At 39.3% G+C, this 22249-nt stretch overlaps 1 protein-coding gene across 1 annotated transcript in view; it reads left to right on the forward strand.

The window, feature by feature from the left end:
• The window catches only part of LOC136877779 (calpain-B-like), a 459866-nt gene that overhangs the window by 80550 nt on the left and 357067 nt on the right, over positions 1 to 22249 (forward strand). Inside the window, exon 5 of the mRNA XM_068228742.1 lies at positions 153 to 287. Within this exon, the coding sequence (XP_068084843.1) occupies positions 153 to 287 (135 nt within the window). The remainder of the gene's footprint in view (positions 1 to 152; positions 288 to 22249) is intronic.

Consider the following 22249-nt stretch of genomic DNA (forward strand, 5'->3'; position numbering starts at 1 on the left):
ATGGACAGTAGATGCGGAATAATGTCAGTGCTGTTTGTTTTGCTGCATACCGTATAGTTATACCTAATATCCTCAATATACAATTTTGTTATTTAGTTGTCATGAAAATATAAGTGTTAAGATTATTAACCATATTGCTAATTTATTTTCAGGATTTGGCAGTTTGGGCGTTGGATAGATGTTGTAATAGATGACAGAATTCCAACAGTTGAGGGAAAGCCTGCGTTCGCGCATTCTACACAGGATAATGAGTTCTGGAGTGCCCTTCTAGAGAAGGCGTATGCCAAGTAAGTAGAACACAGGATACCTATGTATCACACCATTTTGACTATGAATTGTATTATTTGAGTAATGAATTATTTCTTGATGAGATATGCCATAACATACCTGAATAGGCAAACCTTCATGCTCAACAGAAAATCATATTTGACCCAGCTTAATAAGGTGAAAAAAATCGAGAACAAGACTGGGACCAAATAAATGAGGATGAAGGAATGCTTCTTATGGGCGAACTGCTGCTGCAGAGGATTGTACAAAAAACTAAATTAGTGCACTATTTTTCTCATAATTACTTGTTGGCCATGACTATTTTCTATCAGCTGATGACTGTGAAGAGGTTTTTCCTCCTCTACTTTTTTTCATTTCCCTGACAATGAGGTATATATTGGACAAATTCTTTCCAAAATTTGCAAGTCAAGCTAGTATTTTAGCACCTGATACCAACATTTTCAGAAGCTTATACTCGTGATGGCAAAGTGTCAGATGATGAGAACCTCTTGTTGTCGAAAGGGTGGCTAGGGCGGAAAGTTTTTAAAAAGGGAGCGTTTTGGAATGGAACCAAACAAATTATGCAGAGGACACGTTATGAATATAACATGATCTGGTATAGCATAAAGAGCATGGAGCTTCTCCCTGAGGTTCTCAGAGTAGTTATTTTGAATATTTCAATGCCTTCTAGGATTGTGTTTATGTTGGCTGAAAACGTTTTGATTTAGGGATATCTTATCAGCATGGGCAATTATTATAGCAGTCCAGAGCTCTTCGACCTTCTAAACATATACAACGCAGATGCTATTGGTACTGTAGGAAGTAATTAAAAGGAACTGGGAAAGAAATTATGAAATGGAATCTCAGAAGAGGAGAATTTTCAGTTTTGTACAGGAAAAAGTTGATGGCTCTCAAGCGAAAGGATAAGAGGGAAGTTTGTATGCTGAGTAGCATTCACGATGGCGAAATGAAGAGAGTCTAAGGTAGAAAAATCCTTCCCCCCACCATGTATGCTTTGATTATAATGGTAATGTGGGGATGTCAGTCTGTCGAATCAGTATATTTTTACATATGCTACTACAAGGTAGGGGCTGAATAAATATTACCAGAAATTATTTAACCACTTACTGGATTTCACAGTGTTCAGTTCTTTCATAATTCACAGGAAAAATGGAGGAAAGTACACTAATCTGCAGTTCAGAATTCACCATGTCAAAGAGATTCAGGACGATATACAGGATCAACAACTCAGGTGACTCTACCTGTACGAATCATGTGCATACATTCTCCAGATCCGGCTGCAAAATTCACCGATAGACATTTCCTTCAAATTTCTAATATTTTGGAAGATGAATGGCGACTTGCATTCCACGGTAGAATAACACCCAACATCCTCTGCCTGTTGGTGGGGGCGCTACTACCACTTTTACGTTGTATCAACTTTTAAATAATTTTCTTGAAAGAAAAACACTTGACTACATTAGATTCTTGCCTTTCGTGAGAAGTAGGAGGGGGCGGGCATGGGCGCCTTTGATAAGAGCTGATTGCCACTTCTTAGGAATAGTTTCTGATTTCCATACACCACGAAAGAGTTCCTCCAGTTTGCAACAAATCTGGGACCAGCCAATTTCAGAGGTTTGGCAAGTATGGAATGCTTGCCTAATATCTTGTTCTTGGGGAGATATGCAGTGATTTGGCTGGTTTCTTCTTGATCATGAGGTAGAGAATCAGTTTGAAATGAAGAATGGACCAGAAATTTTAATGTTTGATCCTAAAGGAGGGCCGTTGATTAAGGAGTCTAAATGTTGAGCTAATCAATCACAATTGTCTTGATTATTCAGAATAAGATTGCCATTCTCATCCTAGAAACTTACCGAAGGGGCTTGGTAGCCGTTAGGTTCAGCTTTGAAAGCATGGTAAAAATCATGACTGTTGTTCCTCTTGAAAGTTTCTTCAGTGGTCACAAGCTAAGAAATAAGCACGTTTTGCTTTATGGATCACTTTAGTAGTCAGTTTATGTTGGAAGAGAAATTCTTCAGTTTTTCCTGTTTCATTACAGTGATTCCAGATTTGAGACCGTTTATTGAGAGATTCATCTCACAGTTAAGGCCTCCATTGGTGCTCCTTTTTCCCCTGATAAATTGATCATTAGAGTAACAGCATCCTGAACCTTCTTGGAAATGTCTCTCCACTTCTGTGATTCTAGAGATTTTGTGAACTGCTACGGGAAATTCGTACAAAGCAAACTCTAATATTCGTTATATAATTTTTCCGAATACTACATACCCCAGGACTAGCTCCTCCCCGCCCCGCTTACAAACCTCACATGGATCTTATACACCTTGATTTTTAAAAGAGGCAATAAAGCAGTTGTTAACTACAGAATCATATCTCTGAATTCATTTGGGTATGTCTTTCACAGCTATTGAAAATGATACACACAGAAGCAGAGAGCAGGACACAGGGCATTTTGCAATCCAGACACATAAAGATTGGGTCTCACCTTTCCTTTTGGAAAGCACACATCTCTTGCTTTCGTACTTATTTTTCTATCCATGATAGACTGCACGTATATCAAGAAGGCCAAACTCACAGGAAGAGAGAAACACGGATAATCTGTCTTTCAAATTATGATGTAGCACCTCTAAGCACTTTCACATTCCATATTGTGCCCTACTGGACTCTAAAGTTCCGGCCAGGCGAAAGCCGGTCTCGAACCCAGAGTACAGTAGTGAAAGAACTCTCACAAACGTGAGCTGGTGCACATAGTCTTACCTGAACACACATCCACTCTCAGCCGGATACAAGCGCTCTTCTCAGGGATAACATGGGGATCAATGTGCAACATAAAGATAACACTGGGATATGTGACTAATCAGGTAAGAGTCGGCTAAATTAAAATATAAAAAAATCTAACAGAAACATCGCTGCATTCAAAGTTTAACAAACAGGGATTTATTACATAAAATGAATTTATTTACAAATGAAAGAGCTTTTCAAAATGCTTGGGTCAAGATAATGTTGAGCCGATGACAACCAGTTCACTGCCTTCACGAAAACAGCTGTGCTGTAACAAGCATGTTACAATTGTGTAAGTAACGAATTCTAGAAAAACGAATATCTGCTGAAATACACATCTAACAGTAATTCCCATAAAATTTACTATGCCTCGTACCATCGAACCCCGGTGCAAACAAATATCACCACAAAATGTACAATGTCCTGACTCGGTCACGAACCCTAGTCCCATGAAGAGTAAGGCGAATAAGATTCATAAACAAATAATATAAAAGAACACAACCAACATATCCAAGGGTGTCAATATCAAACGGGTCAGTGTAAAATTGATGTAGAGCAAATAGAACATTAAAAAATCTCTCTCAGCTTTCAAAACATCAAGGTCGTCTCTTTCCCTTAACACACTCGACAAGCTGCAGGCGGCAATATCACCTAGTTTCAAGACTGACGTCAGGCACAACACCCTCACCCTCCGACCACTTCACCAGCGACAGTCCACATAATTTGCGAGCTCAGCTGGGCTGCAAGCTAAGAAATCTCGCCTTTCAAAAACACCGTACGTAATCTGGCTGCTAAAGCACTCTTTTACATACACCTGGGCTATCCACCCTTATCTCAATATCGCCAGCTCTATAATATATCTTACTTCCGCCTCCCATGGGCTCAACCTTGATAATACAAAAACACAAATCAGTAAATGATTGTCACATAGCCATACTAAGGCATCTCCAATACATCAAATACACTCTCTAACTGTGCTGGGCTTTCTCATATCAATACATACAGTCAGCTGTCTGCATAATGCTCGTATCTCTCAAATATTCGGACTCGCTCGCCCTGTCAGTGAAGCTAGGTGGATTACGAGTTATATCCTGGTCACAACTATACAGTCTACGTCTGCAGAAACAAATGCCTAAATGCGATACAATAAAAAGTGCCTGCCTGTTAGACTAACCTACCATGACCAAGGGAGTTCGACCTGACCCATAAAGACAACACGTACGCTAATATAATACAATCAAAGGAAATATAAACACACCCCCAACGAATCTACAAACAATCATCTACCCTAATGTACGGGGTTCGAGCTTGAGGCCTAGCTCTATATTACTAAGAATTTGCCTACCATAACTAATCTGTTGACTGACGGCCCCCTTATTCCTATCTAAATTTAAATGACATGCTTGAAACAGAATTGGAAAGCTCTGACCTTATGTTATTGATGACATGACGGAGCGGCCCTCCCTGTGGACCACTGAATTTACCACATCATGACAGACTGCGACGCTTGCAGCAGATACTGTTGACCACTTGGAGACATTCTTTCTTGCGTGGCTTCTTCGTACAGCTCCCTAGTTGGTTGGAAGATGTCCCCTTCGACGTCGCGCTGATCAGGTGCTCCCAACGTTCCTGGATCGATGCCCGTTGTCGTGTTGGCTTCAGCTCCGGTTGTGGCTTCCTCGCAATGATGATGTCAAAACTCGTTCTGACTTGATGCTGGGTTTACTGAAAACAAATTCATTCATTACAGACTGGCCAAACTCGATGCCTGTTTCCACTACTATCGTGTCTCACACGTTACATTGACCAAGTCTTGTTCAGAATTTTAAACCTGGTACACAATAGTTTCTTCACTACTCTTAGTCACTGCTATTTCATCCCTTCACTCGGACAACATGTAGTACTTGAATTACCCTGAGCCTATATTTATTTTAGCATTTCGTACTGTTACAACTTGACCTCACAGAAATATGAAGCTACTAGTTCATCAGTCTCTTACAGGCAGTACCTCATCTCCCCATAGCATATCCTCACAGGTAAAATCAAGAATTCAGCTGAATATTCAAGTTGATTACTTACTTCCTCGCAGATACAGTAGTACTAGTAGTATGTGCAGCTCGAAGACAAAGCGTTGTTCTCAGTACCAACACGCAGTATGACGACTCGTTCAAGCAGCCTTCCGGTCAAAGAATGAGACTGATATGCCAGGCGGCCTCACTTTTATAATCAGTTAGCGTAACCACGCCACTTGATCGCGTGCAGGATACGCGCGCCCGCGACTCGCAGTTCTCCCGCGCAACTCCCGCCAAGTACTCTATTTAATGAGTGCATTTATGATTGCAGCCCTAATGCATATCAAAATTAAGCAGAAATTATGCAGGTTGCATTTCTTGTCTCAAATCCAAAGCAACTCTTCCGTAACCAAAGATATTAATTTAATTCTTTCTTCCCTCCTACTGAAAGTTTTGCCGGGATCCGGGAAGCGTCCCCAATCTTCATTAAGAGGCTTGGCTTGGGACATAACTCCCTTTAATGAGGTTCTGGAGATTTCTCATAATGACGCTCCAGCTCTCTTCACACAGGAACGCGTCTTCTGGACTCTTTTATGAAATATACTATAAGACAATGACTTCGTGGGTGGTCTCATGTAATCCCAATATCCAATACTAAAATCTATACTATTGGCTCATGAACAGTATGGTTCAATATCTCACGGAAATTGCAGTTTGGTGTGGCAATGTGGTCTATCTGATGTTCACCAATAGTTCATTAGGCAAGTGCGAGGTCATACTGATAAGGATTCTTTATGTAGTGGCAGGTCATAATTGTAATGAATGATGCTGAGTGAAATTGGATAAGGAGGTGGAGGAAATTGGCTCTGGTCTGTGAATAGGAACGGTCCCGGCATTTGCTTTGAAGTGAAAATCCGAAATCCTTTCTCAGGACCCAACGGTGGGGTTCAAACCTATCCCCGCGACCACCCCTATCGGTCCATATTTATATTTGAGTATTTAAAAAAATAGGTAATCATTTCCTCTCCTCTAATTTCTCACTGTTAGAGTAACAAAATCTATCAACATAACGTACAGTCTGGCATTCCATTCAATCAATCAATCAATCAATCAATCAATCAATCAATCAATCAATCAATCAATCAATCAATCAATCAATCAATCAATCAATCAATCAATCAATCAATCAATCAATCAATCAATCAATCAATCAATCAATCAATCAATCAATCAATCAATCAATCAATCAATCAATCAATCAATCAATCAATCAATCAATCAATCAATCAATCAATCAATCAATCAATCAATCAATCAATCAATCAATCAATCAATCAATCAATCAATCAATCAATCAATCAATCAATCAATCAATCAATCAATCAATCAATCAATCAATCAATCAATCAATCAATCAATCAATCAATCAATCATTGATCTGTATTTAAGGGGAGTATGAATGGCCTATCCGCTAATGTTAAATTTGCTAATTTCATGACCCATTTTCTCAAGAACTACTTAATGAAACATAATGAAACTTTAGCACATTATTTACACATGCTTTATATACGTACTCCTCTACTTTCATTGAAGTACATATTCTGGGAGTTGGAGCAGAATTTTTTTTCTCTGTTTTTTACACCTTTTTTGGTCATATGTTTGTGAATTTTTCTTCAAATATACAAGCTATCTCTACCATTCTAGAGGTGTGGTATTACAAGGGTATTATACATGAATAGTGAAAAATCAAGAGTTTATCTTCCATAGATCCGGAGATAATGGGTCATTTGTCTGAAAAAGAAAGTTTTTCAGAAATTGCAAGTAAAAATTAATTCAGAGTGTAAGTCACTTGTCAATGGAAAGAAGAGTAAAAGATCGCCGGCAGTGTAGTCTTCATTATTTCCTATATGTCCGAGTATATCCTCTTCTTCTTTCTCAAAGATCTTGCCTCCTTGGACAATTTTTGGGCCTGTAGCTCTGCCTTGTCCAGTTCCTTCAGTATGGCTCGTGTATTCCAACCGGTCTTCACACCCAGCTCTTCCAAGACTTTCAGTCTACCAGTATTGCCATCATTACAACAAATGTGATGACAGAATCATACATACTAAGCTTCAATGTATTGTACACCACAAATACATTTTTGATACTCTTGTCCACACTACACTGTTGAATGTCTCTGCATTTTGCGTTTTCCCTGTCAGACATTTCTTCAGTAGATCTGGATTTTCCAAATCTCTATATTAGGAGTTACAGCCAACATAACAGCCTCAGGTATAGAGTTCTTTTGGGTAAACTTATCTAAAGTTCCAGCTGCTTCACCATGTTTGTATTTACACCACTCGCCAGAACAGTGGTTGTGGATTGGCTTGTCATCTGTTGATATTTTATGGAAAAAGTTACCAACACAGCCTTTGTCATTTCATCCATGTTATTTTCATTGCTTCTGATCAATTGACAATAATATTCTGATAGCTAATTGATGGCGTTGTCTAGCAGACGACATTTTTTGCTCTTGTCATGATCAAATGTATTCAAGATCAATAACACACCAGCACAACAGCACAAAGAATGAAAAAAATTTAATATTATACAAAGAGTATCGTACGCATTATTATTATTATTATTATTATTATTATTATTATTATTATTATTATTATTATTATTATTATTATTATTATTATTATTATTATTATTATTATTATTCTCGTGTCATATACATAAAAAAGAAAACAGTTACAATAATTTCAAGTAACATTTAAATAATCTTGGACCAATACAACGCTACTTCGAGTCCTCTCTTCGTAGCTCGTTGCATGTCATCTTGCGTGCACAAAGATGGACACAGCGGACACTGCGGAGAAGATCAAACCATCCAGCATATGCTTCACACTTGGTGTTGTCGCCGTTGATGAAGGCCCATCTTGCCAAATTAACTTTGGACCTTCCCACTCCTGATCTCATCCTATTGAGAGATTTCCAGATTGTCCAGCTCTCATTGCAACCGGGTGGAAAACGTTCCTCAACCGCCATCTGCTCAGAGCCTTGGGGGATCTTCGTCTTCCATGGCTGTATCCTTGCCTTCTCAGCTGATACTATAAGTTCCTGAGATGTTCGTACGAAGCTCTTTCTAGATTTCAGTCTCTGTACTGGAGCTCATGTCCATGCAGTAGATGAGTACTTTCGTGCTTAACCTTGTACGCATAATGTTATGCCTGTTCCACCAACTTATGCATCAAGGTTTCCACTAGAATTTAAAGCAAACGACAGCCTTCTAGGCCTTATGGTTCTTGAAATATTATGTGTTTACTGAAAAATGGTTTATGAAATCCTGACAATGCCCTGTGCAACTAATTGAATTAAAAGTACTTCTAATCAAGCAAGTGTGATACATCATACACCAAATTAATCCGCAAATTACAAATAATATTTTGGCATAAAAATATAAAAATACGATTTGTTCAACAAAATGTTCACTTAAACTCTCCTTAAGGCTGTTTCCCAGGTGGCAGATTCCCTTTCAATTGTTTACCTAGCATTTTCTTAAACATTTTCAAAGAACTTGGAAATTTATTTAACACTAGCAGAAGTACCCGTTCTTCGTACGGGTTATCAGAAACTGGCTTTAGTTACTCATACTATCGGTGTGAGTGACTTCTTTAGATATTTATATCACTGGTGTATTTACTTAAGTACGTAGAAATTATTTGTCATGTTTGGAATTATCTTTTTCTTCTCTTCTTCATGGGGGCTCTAAATATTAGTTCTTAATTAGCGTCGACCTCTAAGATCTTTTGCTACCATGAGATTCCTTCATTCCCACCTAGATATACATGCTCCCTTTACAAAGCTGCAGCTTTAGTGTAAGTATACTTCTGCTAGATACCGGTAGTACCACAAATATAAATATTATTGAATGTATTTGTTTGATCCGACATTTCGTAACTATTACAAATTATCAAGGAAATACGCGATGCATAAACAGTACTATAATTATCGAGAATTATAATTCTCAGGGCTTGTCACTCATGTCGCACATCATATAATGAAACTGAGTATAAATGTTGAGAAATTTATTCAAGTCAAGGGCGCACCACTTTAACAATTGTGTACAGTATATAGGTTGTTTTAATGGTTACAATGATCGTAAAAGTGGACCAAAATATCGGCACTAATAACATCAGTTATACTACTACTCCATGATTTGATAGAAAATAGTTTAAACTATAGGTAACAGACTCCGCAAAATGCTGAAAACTAAGCCAGTACGTAAAAACGGAGGCCCGTCGGCAACCGCTGGTCGCCGTACTATGGAGATCTCCGGGGCTATTATTTTTATACTTCACTCCTTATCCATTCTCGCCCAAAGGAGTGCTATGAGCGTCTTACCCAATAGTAGATTTTTTCCAGATAGTAAGTCATATGTGTATCAATTTTGCTGGCAGCTATGCCCAAACGTACATGCATAATCTAGCTGCTGTAGAATCCTGGAGCTGATGTTGCCATGGTTACGGCCGTTCGTTTCTTTATCCGATTCCTAGAGCAGGGGTAGTGTGGTCCCAACACCTCCACAACGATTGGGTTTAGGGCCTTAAAACATTGTTTACGGACCCGTAGGGTTTACCGAGTTTTGTTCTTTGCGTCAAGGGGCTTAAAATGAGCTTTGTCTCGTCCTTGTACGATAAATTCGATTTCGCCTATATTAGCCTATAATTTTAATATTTTTATATCTCCCCCCTCCCCCGTCGCCCCCCGCTCGAATTGTTTTGAAAATGAAATACAGCCCGTGTTACTCACTGGCAATGTAGCTTTCTATAGGTGACGTAATTTTTAAAATCGGTTCATTACTTTTTGAGTCTATCCATTACAAACAAATATACAAATTTTTCCTCTTTACAATTATAGTATAGAAGTATAAATTACATCCCTACACATACGGTTGACGTCATGAAGGGCATCCAGCCGTAAAACAGGGTTAAATCCTCATGTGCTACGTAGCTCGCACCCGCTACCCCACAGATGTGGGTAAAGCGATAGAAGAAGGAGAAACTCATTTTAAAAATTCACCCGCTTTTTTAATTCTTTTCAGCCCCTTAAGTGGCTTTTCCAAGAAAGTGTGTTCATTTTTAAAGGAGATTCCATGTACCAATTTTAAAGTCTGTAATTCATTTTTTGAGATATATGTATCCTGACATCAATAATTCAACTCCTTCCTCACTTCTTTTCACACCCCTCCCCCTTAAGTGGATTTTCTGAAAACGAATATTTGTGTTCTTTTATTTTTAAAGGGGATTCTAAATATCAATCCTCATGTCTGTAACATGTTAGGTTTTTGTGATTTATTGTAGATAATTTCGCTGCTGTAGAATCCTAGAGCTGACGTTGCCATGGTTACGGCAGTTCATTACTTTATCGGATTCCTAGAGAAGGGGTAGTGTGGTGCCAATATCTCCGTAACGGTTGGTCTTAGGGCCTTAAAACATGGTTTTCAGGCCCGTAGGGCTTACCGAGTTTTGTTCCTTGCGTCAAGAGGATTAAATTGAGCTTTGTCTCGTCCTTGTACGACAAATTCGATATTTTGCTTATATTAGCCTATTATTTTTATATCTCCCCCCCGTACCCCCCACTTCGAATTGTTTTTAAAATAAAATACAGCCCATGTTAATCACTTGCAATGTAGCTTTCTATAGGTGAAGTAATTTTTAAAATCGGTTCAGTAGTTTTTGAGTCTATTCGTTACAAACAAATACATTTTTCCACTTTATAATATTAGTATAGATTTCACTTGATAATTTATTCCAATCCTTTACTCCTCATCCTATAAATGAATATTTGACCTAATGTGTCCTCTTGAATTCAAACTTTATCTTCATATTATGATCTTTCGTATATATAAAAGACCCACTGAAGCTTATTCTTATGTCATTCCACACAAACTCTCCAGGAAAGCTCAAAACACACCACACAGTCGAGCATGAGCATCTCCTCTCCTTACGCCCATTTGTTCCTGGCATGAAACTGATCGCTGAAAGACCACACGCTCTGTATGGAAGTGCCGTTTTTGTGAAGCCGAACTTAGAAGTCAGAAGTGCTTGCCAGTCAGATGAAAACAATATTGAAATTATCACCGTTGAACTAAGTAACTGTGTAATCACCTCAGTTTATAAACCACCTGCAGCAGAATTTTCCTTCATTCCACCCCACAATTTTAATAAAAGTAAAGCCTCCATTGTTATAGGTGATTTCAACAGTCACGGTCATGTATGGGGTTACGCACATGAGGACAAGAATGGTGAGACAGTTCTGTCGTGGGCTGAACATTTTCAACTCGCCCTCATCCATGATAGCAAACTCTCTCCTTCTTTTAACAGTGGAAGATGGGGACGAGGCTATAATCCAGACCTCCTTTTTGTTAGTGAAAGCATTATGCATACATGCACCAAAGCAGTATGTCCACCAATTTCAAACACACAACATAGGCCCATCATGTGCCAAATTTTGCCACCAATAAGACCTCAAGAAGTCCGTTTTAGGCGAAGATACAACTTTAAGAAGGCTGACTGGGCAAGATTTTCCAGCATATTGGATGAGAAGATTCTGAGTATCGCTCCTGTTCCTGAAGAGTACGACAAGTTTGTTGACATCGTCCAATTTTCTTCAAGGGCATCAATTCCAAGAGGTTGCAGAACCAGTTTTATCAAAGGCATTAAACCTGAAACGGCCACTTTGCTAGAAGAATATTACAAGAAATATGAACTTGATCCTTTTAGCGAAGAAACATCAATCCTTGCACAAAGCGTTGTTTCCTCAGTATCACTGGCTAAAAGGGATGAGTGGATAAAATTAATGACAGATTGTGACATGAGCAGGAGCAGTCAGAAGGCCTGGAGACTTTTACGTCGTCTCAATAATGACAATACCCAAGCCAGTACATATGCTAATATAAAGGCAGATCAAATTGCCCATCAGTTGCTAGTAAATGGAAAATCAACCCGATCTAGAAAGCTAGATAAGAAACCAATAACACGGAAGCCAAACCAAGAGAGCAACATACTATCTCCACCATTTACTGAAGCTGAACTGGAATCAGCACTGAGGAAGTGCAAATTGGGAAAAGCAGCTGGACTAGACGACATTCGAGTAGAGCAGATCAAAAATTTTGGTCCTGTTACGAGGCGATGGCTACTGGAATTAATGAATATCTGTGTCCAAGAATGCAAGATTCCCAAAATCTGGCGGAAGGCTCGAGTCATTGCTATCCCTAAACCAGGCAAAGATCGGCTGGATCCCAAAAGCTATAGGCCTATTTCCTTGCTCTGTCACCTGTACAAGGTCCTGGAGAGGCTCATTCTTGAGCGACTGATAGGAAAGGTGGAGTCGTCTCTTATTCCACAGCAAGCTGGATTCCGAGAAGGAAAAAGTTGCACATCACAGGTATTAAACTTGACACAGCATATTGAGGATGGCTTTGAGAATCGGCTCATTACAGGCGCTGTCTTCATTGATCTTTCTGCAGCTTATGACACAGTCAACCATCGGCTTCTTCCAACAAAATTGTATGACATCAGCAAAGACTTCCATCTAATGTGCAACATTAAAAATATTCTCCAAAACCGAAGATTCTTTGTGGAATTTCAGGGAAAAAGAAGCAGATGGAGAACACAGAAGAATGGGTTACCGCAAGGCAGTGTGCTCGCACCACTGTTATTCAACATCTATACTAACGATCAGCCTCTACCTGAAGGTACCCAGAGTTTTATCTATGCTGATGATTGTGCAGTCACTGCTCAGGCCAACTGTTTTGAAAAGGTAGAACAGACTTTATCCAAAGCTCTGAAAGAATTTACGAACTACTACAATGAAAATGACTTGAAGCCAAATCCTGCCAAAACTCATAGCTGTGTATTTCATCTCAATAACAAAAAAGCAGCTAAAACCTTACAAATCACCTGGGAAGGAATCCCTCTTCAACACTGTTCGACTCCAAAATATCTGGGAGTGATTCTGGACCGTACGCTTACGTATAAGAAACATTGCCTAAACGTGAAACAAAAAGTGTCTGCCAGAAACAACATAGTGCGGAAACTTCGAGGCACCACCTGGGGAGCTCACCCTTGCACTGTGAGAGCAAGCGCGTTAGCACTGTGCTACTCCACTGCTGAGTATGCATGCTCCGTGTGGCATAAGTCCAGCCATGCCAAAAACATAGATGTAGCACTAAATGACACCTGCCGTATTATCACAGGTTGTTTAAGACCTACTCCCATAGATAAACTCCACTGTCTCGCTGGTATAGCACCACCCGAAATCCGACGTGAGATTGCTGCTTGGCATGAGAAAAGCAAGGCTATGACTATGGAAGCACATCCTTTGTATGCCTGTCAACCAGCACATCCTAGGTTGAAATCAAGAAAGAGCTTCTTGACAACCACTGAAGCTCTTAAAGGAACACCACAACAAGCAAGAATCTCAATGTGGCGGGAAAAATGTCAACATTTGAGAGAATGGATGGTTCCAAAGGAAGAACTTCCTCCTGGACATTCTGAACAGTGGACAACATGGAAGGCTCTCAATCGATTACGCTCCAGCACCACGAGATGCAAGACCAACCTACAGAAATGGGGCCTTCCTGTGGAGACAGTTTACTGCAAGTGTGGTACTAAGCAGACTAACGAGCATCTTCTACTGTGTCCATCTTCTCCAGCCACTTGTACCATTAAAGATCTAATGAGGGCAACTCCAAATGCGCTTGTCGTGGCCAATTTTTGGTCAACCAATGTTTAAAATTTCCTTGTTTAATTTTTGTCTCTCTTACTTTGTACTTCTGACACGATAAATAAATAAATACTCCCAAGTCTTTCAAGTACAATTTTTCACGATTTTCGTAACATTACTCCTTTGTCTAAAATCACAACAAATCGCACTGCTTTTCTCGATTGATTGTTTTTCAGTAGTCCTCGTGAGGGTACCATACACTGGAGCCATACTCTACCTGCAGTCTTACCATAGACTTGTATTCCCTCTCCTTTACATCCTTACTACGACTCCTAAATACTCTCAAAACCATGTGAAGAAACCTGTAACCTTTCTTAATAACTTCGTTAACATAATTACCCCTGTGAAGATCATTCCTTGTATTAAAACCTTGGTACTTACATACAGTGTTCCACACGAGGTACTATCATCCCGTCGACACAATACCTAAAGGTGAGAGCACTTTTACTCTATTACCCGGAGAGTTTCCACTGAGAAACGAACATTCATAGTGGTGAATATACTTTGACTGAAAACGAGTTACCTCGTCACGCCCATTATGATTCCGAGAATGACGAAGGAAATTCTTTTGCCCATTATGTACTTCCGTGAATGACGAAGGAACTCCTCCCGCACATTACGCATGCATTCCTTCGCGGAAGACGAATTGGCTAGTTTGCCCGTTTTGACATAAATATGCCTTATGGCTGGTGGTCATCTGAAAATTTGCGTTACAGAAGTTAGCGTCACAAAAGTTGTGCCAGAAGTGTAACTCTTGCAGGCTGTGATGTAAGGTTTGGATCGATGGTCATATAGTGTTACCTAACAACTGTGCTGGCTATGTCTTATGGCTCGTGGTCATCTGAAATTGGAAGCCGTTGACGGATTGCCATGACCGAGAGACATGTTTATGATCATTTGACTTTCGCAAAGGGAGAAGTGGTTTCTTTTGATTTGCATTTATTAATTCAGACCATAATTCAATATTTGATTCGACTTCTTGCAACTGCTTCAGTATTTATTTTACTATACGACACAAACCTAAGAGGAGCACGAGGATTACCTTGGCTATTTCAGTGCAAAGTAGCTGCATCACTTGTAGGCAAGTCAATAACTTCTCCCTCTTCTTCATTTCCAGAAGAAAGTTCCCTGTCACTTTCACAACTTGTCCAATCGTTCCTATCCAAAGAGTTGTCATCGTATTTGTCATCTGAATCAATGAGATGAAGAATTGTTTATCATCCAAATGAGCGCACTTAGCCATTATGTACGGAAGAAAACAAAATTAAATATTGCCTCGCACTATGGCGCAGCAAGTCTGGAACCTACGGACATCTATAAAGCGAACATAGAACTACACTCAAAAACAATAAGAGACGAGATACGTTCCGCCAAGCAGATAAAATTTTTGAAGTTAACTCGTCATTACCCGATTGAGTAACAACTACTGGTAGACGAATTAACTCGTCACGCCCAGTTAAGAGGTTAATGAAACTTACAACTTGACTTTTCACCCCATTTATAATCATTTTACGACATTGCTTAAGTAGCCTTGTCCTTCGCTCACAATCCTGCAAACATTTACTACTCTATACAGTATACCATAGCGCACAAATAGCCGTATCTGTGATTCCAGTTCTTTACTCATATCATTTATATATAAGAAGATATCAAGGTCCAATAATACTGCCCTGCATCACCCCGTCTTAATCATTTAAGGTTCACATAAAGCATCACCCACTCTTAATTTTCTTGATTCTGTTTCCAAAACATTTAGCCAATCATTCAACCACTCTTTTACTTGGTCCAACAGTCCTCATTTTCATCAGTAAGCTCCAATGATATACCCTATCAAAAGCCTCGGATAGGTCAATAGTGATATAATCCATTTGACCTTATGAATCTAAAATATCCACAACAACTTGCAGGAGTCCTACATGTTGAGATTCACTGCAATAACCTTTCATAAACCCGAACTGCCTTGTACCAAACCAGTTATTAATTTTGCAAACCTGTCTAATATTATCAGAAAGACTGCTTTCCCAGAGCTTACAAACAGCATGTCAAGGTGACTGGCCTTCTAATTATCCGCTTTTGGTACGTCACTCTTTCCCTTGTACACTGGGACTATTGTTGCCACTCTCCATTCATTTCGTATCACTCCTTCATGCAAAGAGTAATCAAATAAGTATTTCAGATATGGCACTATTTCGCAACCCATAAGGTTTAATATATCCCCAGAAATATGCCTTTGTTGCTTTAACTCTGTATTTTTTATAATTGCATTTGTTGTTCTAGGTACATTTCAGTATTATCCCAGTATTAGCCACCTCCTCTATCACGACATTATCTTTGTATTCAACTACCTTTACGTATTGTTGACTGAATACTTCTCCCTTCTGGATGTCCTCGCATATATATTTCATTTGCTCATTAATGATCCTAGAATGTCCTTCCTGGAATCACTTTCTGTTGTAATATATACGTACATATCCTTCCATTGCTGCCTAAATGCCATACGGCTGCCAATTATGTTTGCCATAATGTTATCCTTAGCTGATTTTTTCACTGAATTCAGTTTCTTAACGAGTTCCTTCAATCTTCCTTCCTCCTGCAAGCTTTCCTAACTCTATTTCTTTGTAATCTGCAATTCCCTCTTAATATCTTTATTTCCCTCTTATAATATAAAGGATCGTTACTATTCCTTACCACTTTTAAAGGCACATACCTGTTTCCACACGCCTCAACAATTGAAGACATGAGTGCAAGAACTAGATAATGAGCACATTTAGCGAAAATTAGCTTTTGACTTCTATTTGTTGCCATAACTGCCCTCTATCAGTTACTATAGAAGTTAATTTCAGAAAGTGCCTATTTTTCTCGCTAGGTGGCCTTTAAAATTCAACTGGTTCCTTTCTGAGTGCAAGACTTGGATAATAACCGGAATTATCCAGTTCTTGCTCTCAGTTGCCCTCGTGCTGAAGAAGAGTAAGGAAGGTGGCTGAATGCAGTGAGTTATTGTGTGCTCCAAATGCAAGCTTTAATTCAGAGGTAGGTTCCATTAAGAGCTGCATTTTAGTGCTAAATGTATAGAATGTATATTACAGAATATTCAGTTTAATGTTACATTGTATTATACAACAATATTTTAGACCAAAATATTATATTCAAATAAATGTGGAAGTTTGAAGCCCACACTTTATGCTTTTATAAATTATTGTCATTTTTAGATACCACTACGAAGTTCTACTGATTCCTCTCCAGTAAAGAGTAAGAAAAGGACAAGAAAAGAAGATAACTGGCAAAGGAATGTTAGGAAACGCAATATTTTGAATGGAGGAGAATATATATCAACAGGGAAACTTGTGCCTGTAAAGACAGTTGCTCCAGATTGTTTTTGTAAGAGAAAATGTACAGCCAACTTCTCCAAAGATATTCAAGAAGGAATTCTTAGGAATTGAAACAAAATGAGTGATAAGAATGCTCAGGATGCATACCTCATGGGCTTAATAACCTCACATAATATTCAGAGATAAGCTTTAAATAAATATTAGTTTTAGACATATATTTTGTAGGAGCATTGAACACACAACAATGCAATATATTTTTGTTGTAGAAGGCGCCCTGATCTCAGCATGAAGTGGAGAAGGAAGAAGCAGCTTGCTGCAAGAAACAATGCAACTGAGAGTGAAGATGAGGATGAAGAAATAGGTGTAGAGCCATTATGTAGAGAACTACATTCCGCATGAAATTAAAACTCTGCGCATTTTTACTGACAACTGTGCAGGGCAAGACAAGAATATTTTGATGGTTCAGTAATTAAGTACACTAGCGGCTTCGGGCAGATTTGTCAAAATATATCACCATTTTCCAGAACGTGGAAATTCGTTCATGCCTTGTGATCGTACCTTCGCACAGATTGAGAAGCTAAAACTCAAGAAAGAGTATGTGTTTGTCCCTCAGGAATGGTATGATATTGTTTCATCTGCTTCCCAAAAATTTGCTGTGGTGAAAGTACACCAGGACATGATATTTGATTTTAAACATCACTTGGTGTCACATTTTAAGAAAATAATAAAGAATGGTACTGAATCATTCAGAATAAGTAGGTACTATACATTTGTTTATGAAGGGAGAGAGCTGTCTGTTTCTGCTGGTCAAAACACTTTTGTTCATACAAAATTTTGTCTGTTCAAGACGAAACGTACTCCAATATTACATCCCGCCAAGTTGTACCAAACTCCACTGCCTTTGAATAACAAGAAGTACAGAGATGTGATGAAATTGGCACAGAAGTATATTCCTCCTGCACACATGAAACGGTATTCCGATCTCAGATGTGAACACGAGGATGAAGAAAATGGCTCTGAAAGTGAGGCATCATACCACGAGTTCTAAAAACAGTTTTCAACCATATTTTACTTAATACTTATTATGTATGTCATGCACTGGGCTTTAAAACTCAATATTTCATAGTTAAAACATTAAAACATGTAATGGCATTCATTCTTCAATTTCTATTCCCGTTTTTGCATTCCTTAAAACATCTGAGTGCAAGAAATGGATAATTCCATCACACATTTTCTCATTTTTTAATTATTTCTAAATGGAGTAGAGGGTTAAAAATTGAAACAGTAGTGTATATTCATATATACTTTCACATTAAACTGAAACCTTTAATGAATTATAGGATTTATATAGTTTTAAATGTTTTTCTCGTGTTTCTCAGAACTTAACTTTTGGTTATTAGCTAGTTCTTGCACTCAGGTCTTCAATTGCTTTAAATATATTCCAAAGGCCTTTTACATATTTATTTACCATTTTCCATTGATAATTAATCTTTAAAAATTTCCCCATCTCCCTCTTATCAGCCATATTTTATTGCCTTATGTCCCTCATTGTACAACATTCCTTTCTAACATATTTATTTTTATCTCTGACAATGACAGCTTCATGATCACTTATATAAACATCAGTTTACCTTTAGAGCTCATCTCATTTTATCAGCACCAGGTCTAGAACATTTTTCCCTCTGTTTGGTTCCATCATTTCCTTTCTCAGCTGTCCTACCCATAATAACTTATTCACTATTTGTTGGCCATGCTTCCTTTCATTTGCATACTCTTCACAGTTAATCTTTGGCAAGTTCAAATCACCCGCTACAATAACGTTTCTTTCTGTGTCATGCACCACATAGCTGATATATCAAGTAATTCTGCGTCGGCGTCTGCGCCAGCCTTGCCAGGTCTGTATACCCTGAAAATATCAAGTTGCCTATTGTCTTTAGAGATGAGTTTTACACACAGAATTTCATGTTCCTCATTCTTAACATTTTCATGACGCACAAATTCCTCTTTCACCGTATAAATACTCCCCCTTCTATCGTTCTTAACCTGTGTCTACGATAATCACTCCAGTTCCGTGATGAAATTTCCGCGTCCATAATATCACTTCTCAGCGATGATTTAATATCTAATACAATGAAACCTACAACCTGTTTCCAGTCATTGACCGGGTCAGGGATAGAATAAATGAAGCCCCCCTATTGTGGCGAGGATAGGAATTGTTCCGTGTGCTGAGGCCTGTCACATTCCTCTGCGACGATGATTAATGACTGACAGATGAAATGAAATGATAATGGAGTGTGTTATTGGAATGAAAGGTAACAGGGAAAACCGGAGTACCCGGAGAAAAGCCTGCTCCACCTCCGCTTGGTTCAGCACAAATCTCACATGGAGTAATCGGGATCTGAATCACGGAACCCAGTGGTGAGAGGCCGACGTGCTTCCGCCTGAGCCACGAAGGCTTTCTATTACAGTATCCGGTAAATATATTGTACCAGGAACCGCTTACGGTCTGGAATATTATTTTATTCAATGTCAAGTACTACAACGGCACGGCCCTGGCATGCATTTTGTGTGCAAGGAACCACAAAGGCACGTCCCTGGCATTCCTTTTGCGTGCAAGGAACCGCAAGGGCACAGCACGATGCGGGCATGCATTTAGCAGGCAAACTACTGTACTTCACAAACTTCACGCTGGAAGGTGACCTAGAAGTGACACACCGATCATGTGCGCATCACACGGTATTATGGAAACTTCTAGAACATATTCTGATTACTTTTGATCCCGATGAGATATCAATTATTAAAATACGCCATTTTACAGCAAGGTATTTAAAGGTCAACATATTCAAATTTCGTAAAAATCGGCCTAGGGACTTGCGAATAATTCCACTATAAAGGAAGTCAATTCTGCCGAGAGGGGAGGAAGTCGAACCGGCATAATCATATAAAAGAGCCAGGATTTTCTGAGTAGAAAACGGTTTTTAACTCGCAGCCGACGTGCAAACCTGCTGTTATTCGCGAATGTATACGCCGAGACTCGAACTCAGTCGTCGCGAAGTACAACTCTTCGGTAACTGTCTTCAGTTTACTTATAATACAAGTGTTCGTCTTAAACTTAGAAACTTGCAATCACTACGATACTAACTTGCACTTCATATCTCATAATTTCCAAAGTGTTTACAAGAACGTGTGCCATTAACTCACTTTACGGAACTTCATATTTGAACTACAATAAAAACTCGAGTGAACTTAAATGGTCAAAATTTGTACTTATTTTAAGAGTTAGATTAACTTGGAACATTCATGGTTGATAAACCTGTGCATGTTAAGACATTCTCTGTTTGACTAATTAAACACTCAGTCTATTGAAACAGACGATTTCATAATAGTACCTTAAAATATGTGTTTAATGACAGTTCATTTAACATTTAATAGGCTAAATTTTCATTGCGAGTGTATAAAATTGTGCCTCATTCGACGCTTTATAACACTACGGCTGTCGGAACTTATAAATATTCACGAGTTACAACATTTCGGAATTGTGAATGAACTGTTGGTCTTAGTGTGAAATGCTTGTAAATACACTGAAGACAATGAAAATTGCAACACCCAGAAAGAGTGGTGCTACATTGCTGCAATTGAACATGCAGGACGAGTGTTCGGTTGTGATTCGATGATTACACTTTCAGGTCCCTCTGACCGCAAGTTTGGACAACAATCAATACAGGATGTGCCCACCACGAGCTGCAATACATTGATGAATTCGTCGAGGCATGGAATCAATAAGGCCCTGGATCGCTTCCTGAGGAATTGTGGCCCATGCTTGCTGCACTGCACGGGTCAGTTGTTCCAGAGTTGTGGGTGACTGAGGACGGTTGGCCAGTTGTCGACCCATCATGTCCCACACATGCTCAATAGGACTGAGGTCCGGAGATCTGGCGGGCCATTCTAAGGTTGTGATGTCGTGGAGAGCTTCTCTGGAGATTCGTGCAGTGTGAACCCGGGCATTGTCCTGCTGAAACATCCCATTAGCAATGTTCACCATCATAGAGACAACCACTGGATTGTGTACCCCATCAATGTACTGTCGAGCAGTCATAGTGCCCTCAACAAGCATTCGTTGTGATTTCACATTAAAGCCAATAGCTTCCCAGACCATAATGCTTGGTGTTGGCCCTGTGTGCCTCTCGACAATAAGATCTGGGTGGCCCCTCTCCCCGGTACGTCGGCGCACACGATTCCAGCAATCACTGCGGGCAAGACAGAAACGCGATTTATCACTAAAGACGACCTTACGCCATTTTAACCTTAATTGGTTAATTCCAAGGGCACGGGGGTGGGTGTATGTGTTGTCTTCATAATCATTTCATCCTCATCACGACGCGCAGGTCGCCTACAGAAGTCAAATAGAAAGACCTGCACCTAGCGAGCCGAACCTGTCCTGCGATATCCCGGCACTAAAAGCCATACGACATTTCATTTTACCCGAATTATTTTTCTATGTGTATTTGTCTTCGTTTATTTTACTTGCCTTACAAATATTTTTGGCTGATGATGTCTACCAAGAAGGACGAAACATGTCCCGACATTTGTTAATTGTTAATTAAACAAAATATTTTTTGTATTGTAAAAGTTGAACTTTTGACTGTACCTTTTAAAAAGTACAGTATACTAACGACAATACGGGCTTTGCAATGAAAATCATTTTATGCAATACGTGGAATGTTGACGTCAGTTCAATACGGTGTCGCACGCCGCCCAGCCGCAATGAATGCCGTAATGCGGTTCGGAATGGTGTCAAACAGTCTTTGGATTCTCTTCTGAGGCAAGTTCGTCCACAGTTGTTGCAGCTGTCCTCCAGATCCCGCAGGTTGGTACTGGGACGTAGTCCACTTCCAATGTCATCCCTTACGTGTTCAATGATGAAGAGGTCCGGGATCTTGCTGGCCACAGGAAGACCTCAACATGCTCTAGTCAGTCCATAGACACACGTGCTGTGTGTGGACGTCCATTGACTTGTTGGAATACTGCTCCAGGTTGCTCTGCTATAAGGGGTAGTACGTGCGGACGCTA

Source organism: Anabrus simplex, chromosome 7 (genome assembly GCF_040414725.1).
Source record: "Anabrus simplex isolate iqAnaSimp1 chromosome 7, ASM4041472v1, whole genome shotgun sequence".
In the NCBI taxonomy this organism is placed as follows: Eukaryota; Metazoa; Arthropoda; class Insecta; order Orthoptera; family Tettigoniidae; genus Anabrus; species Anabrus simplex.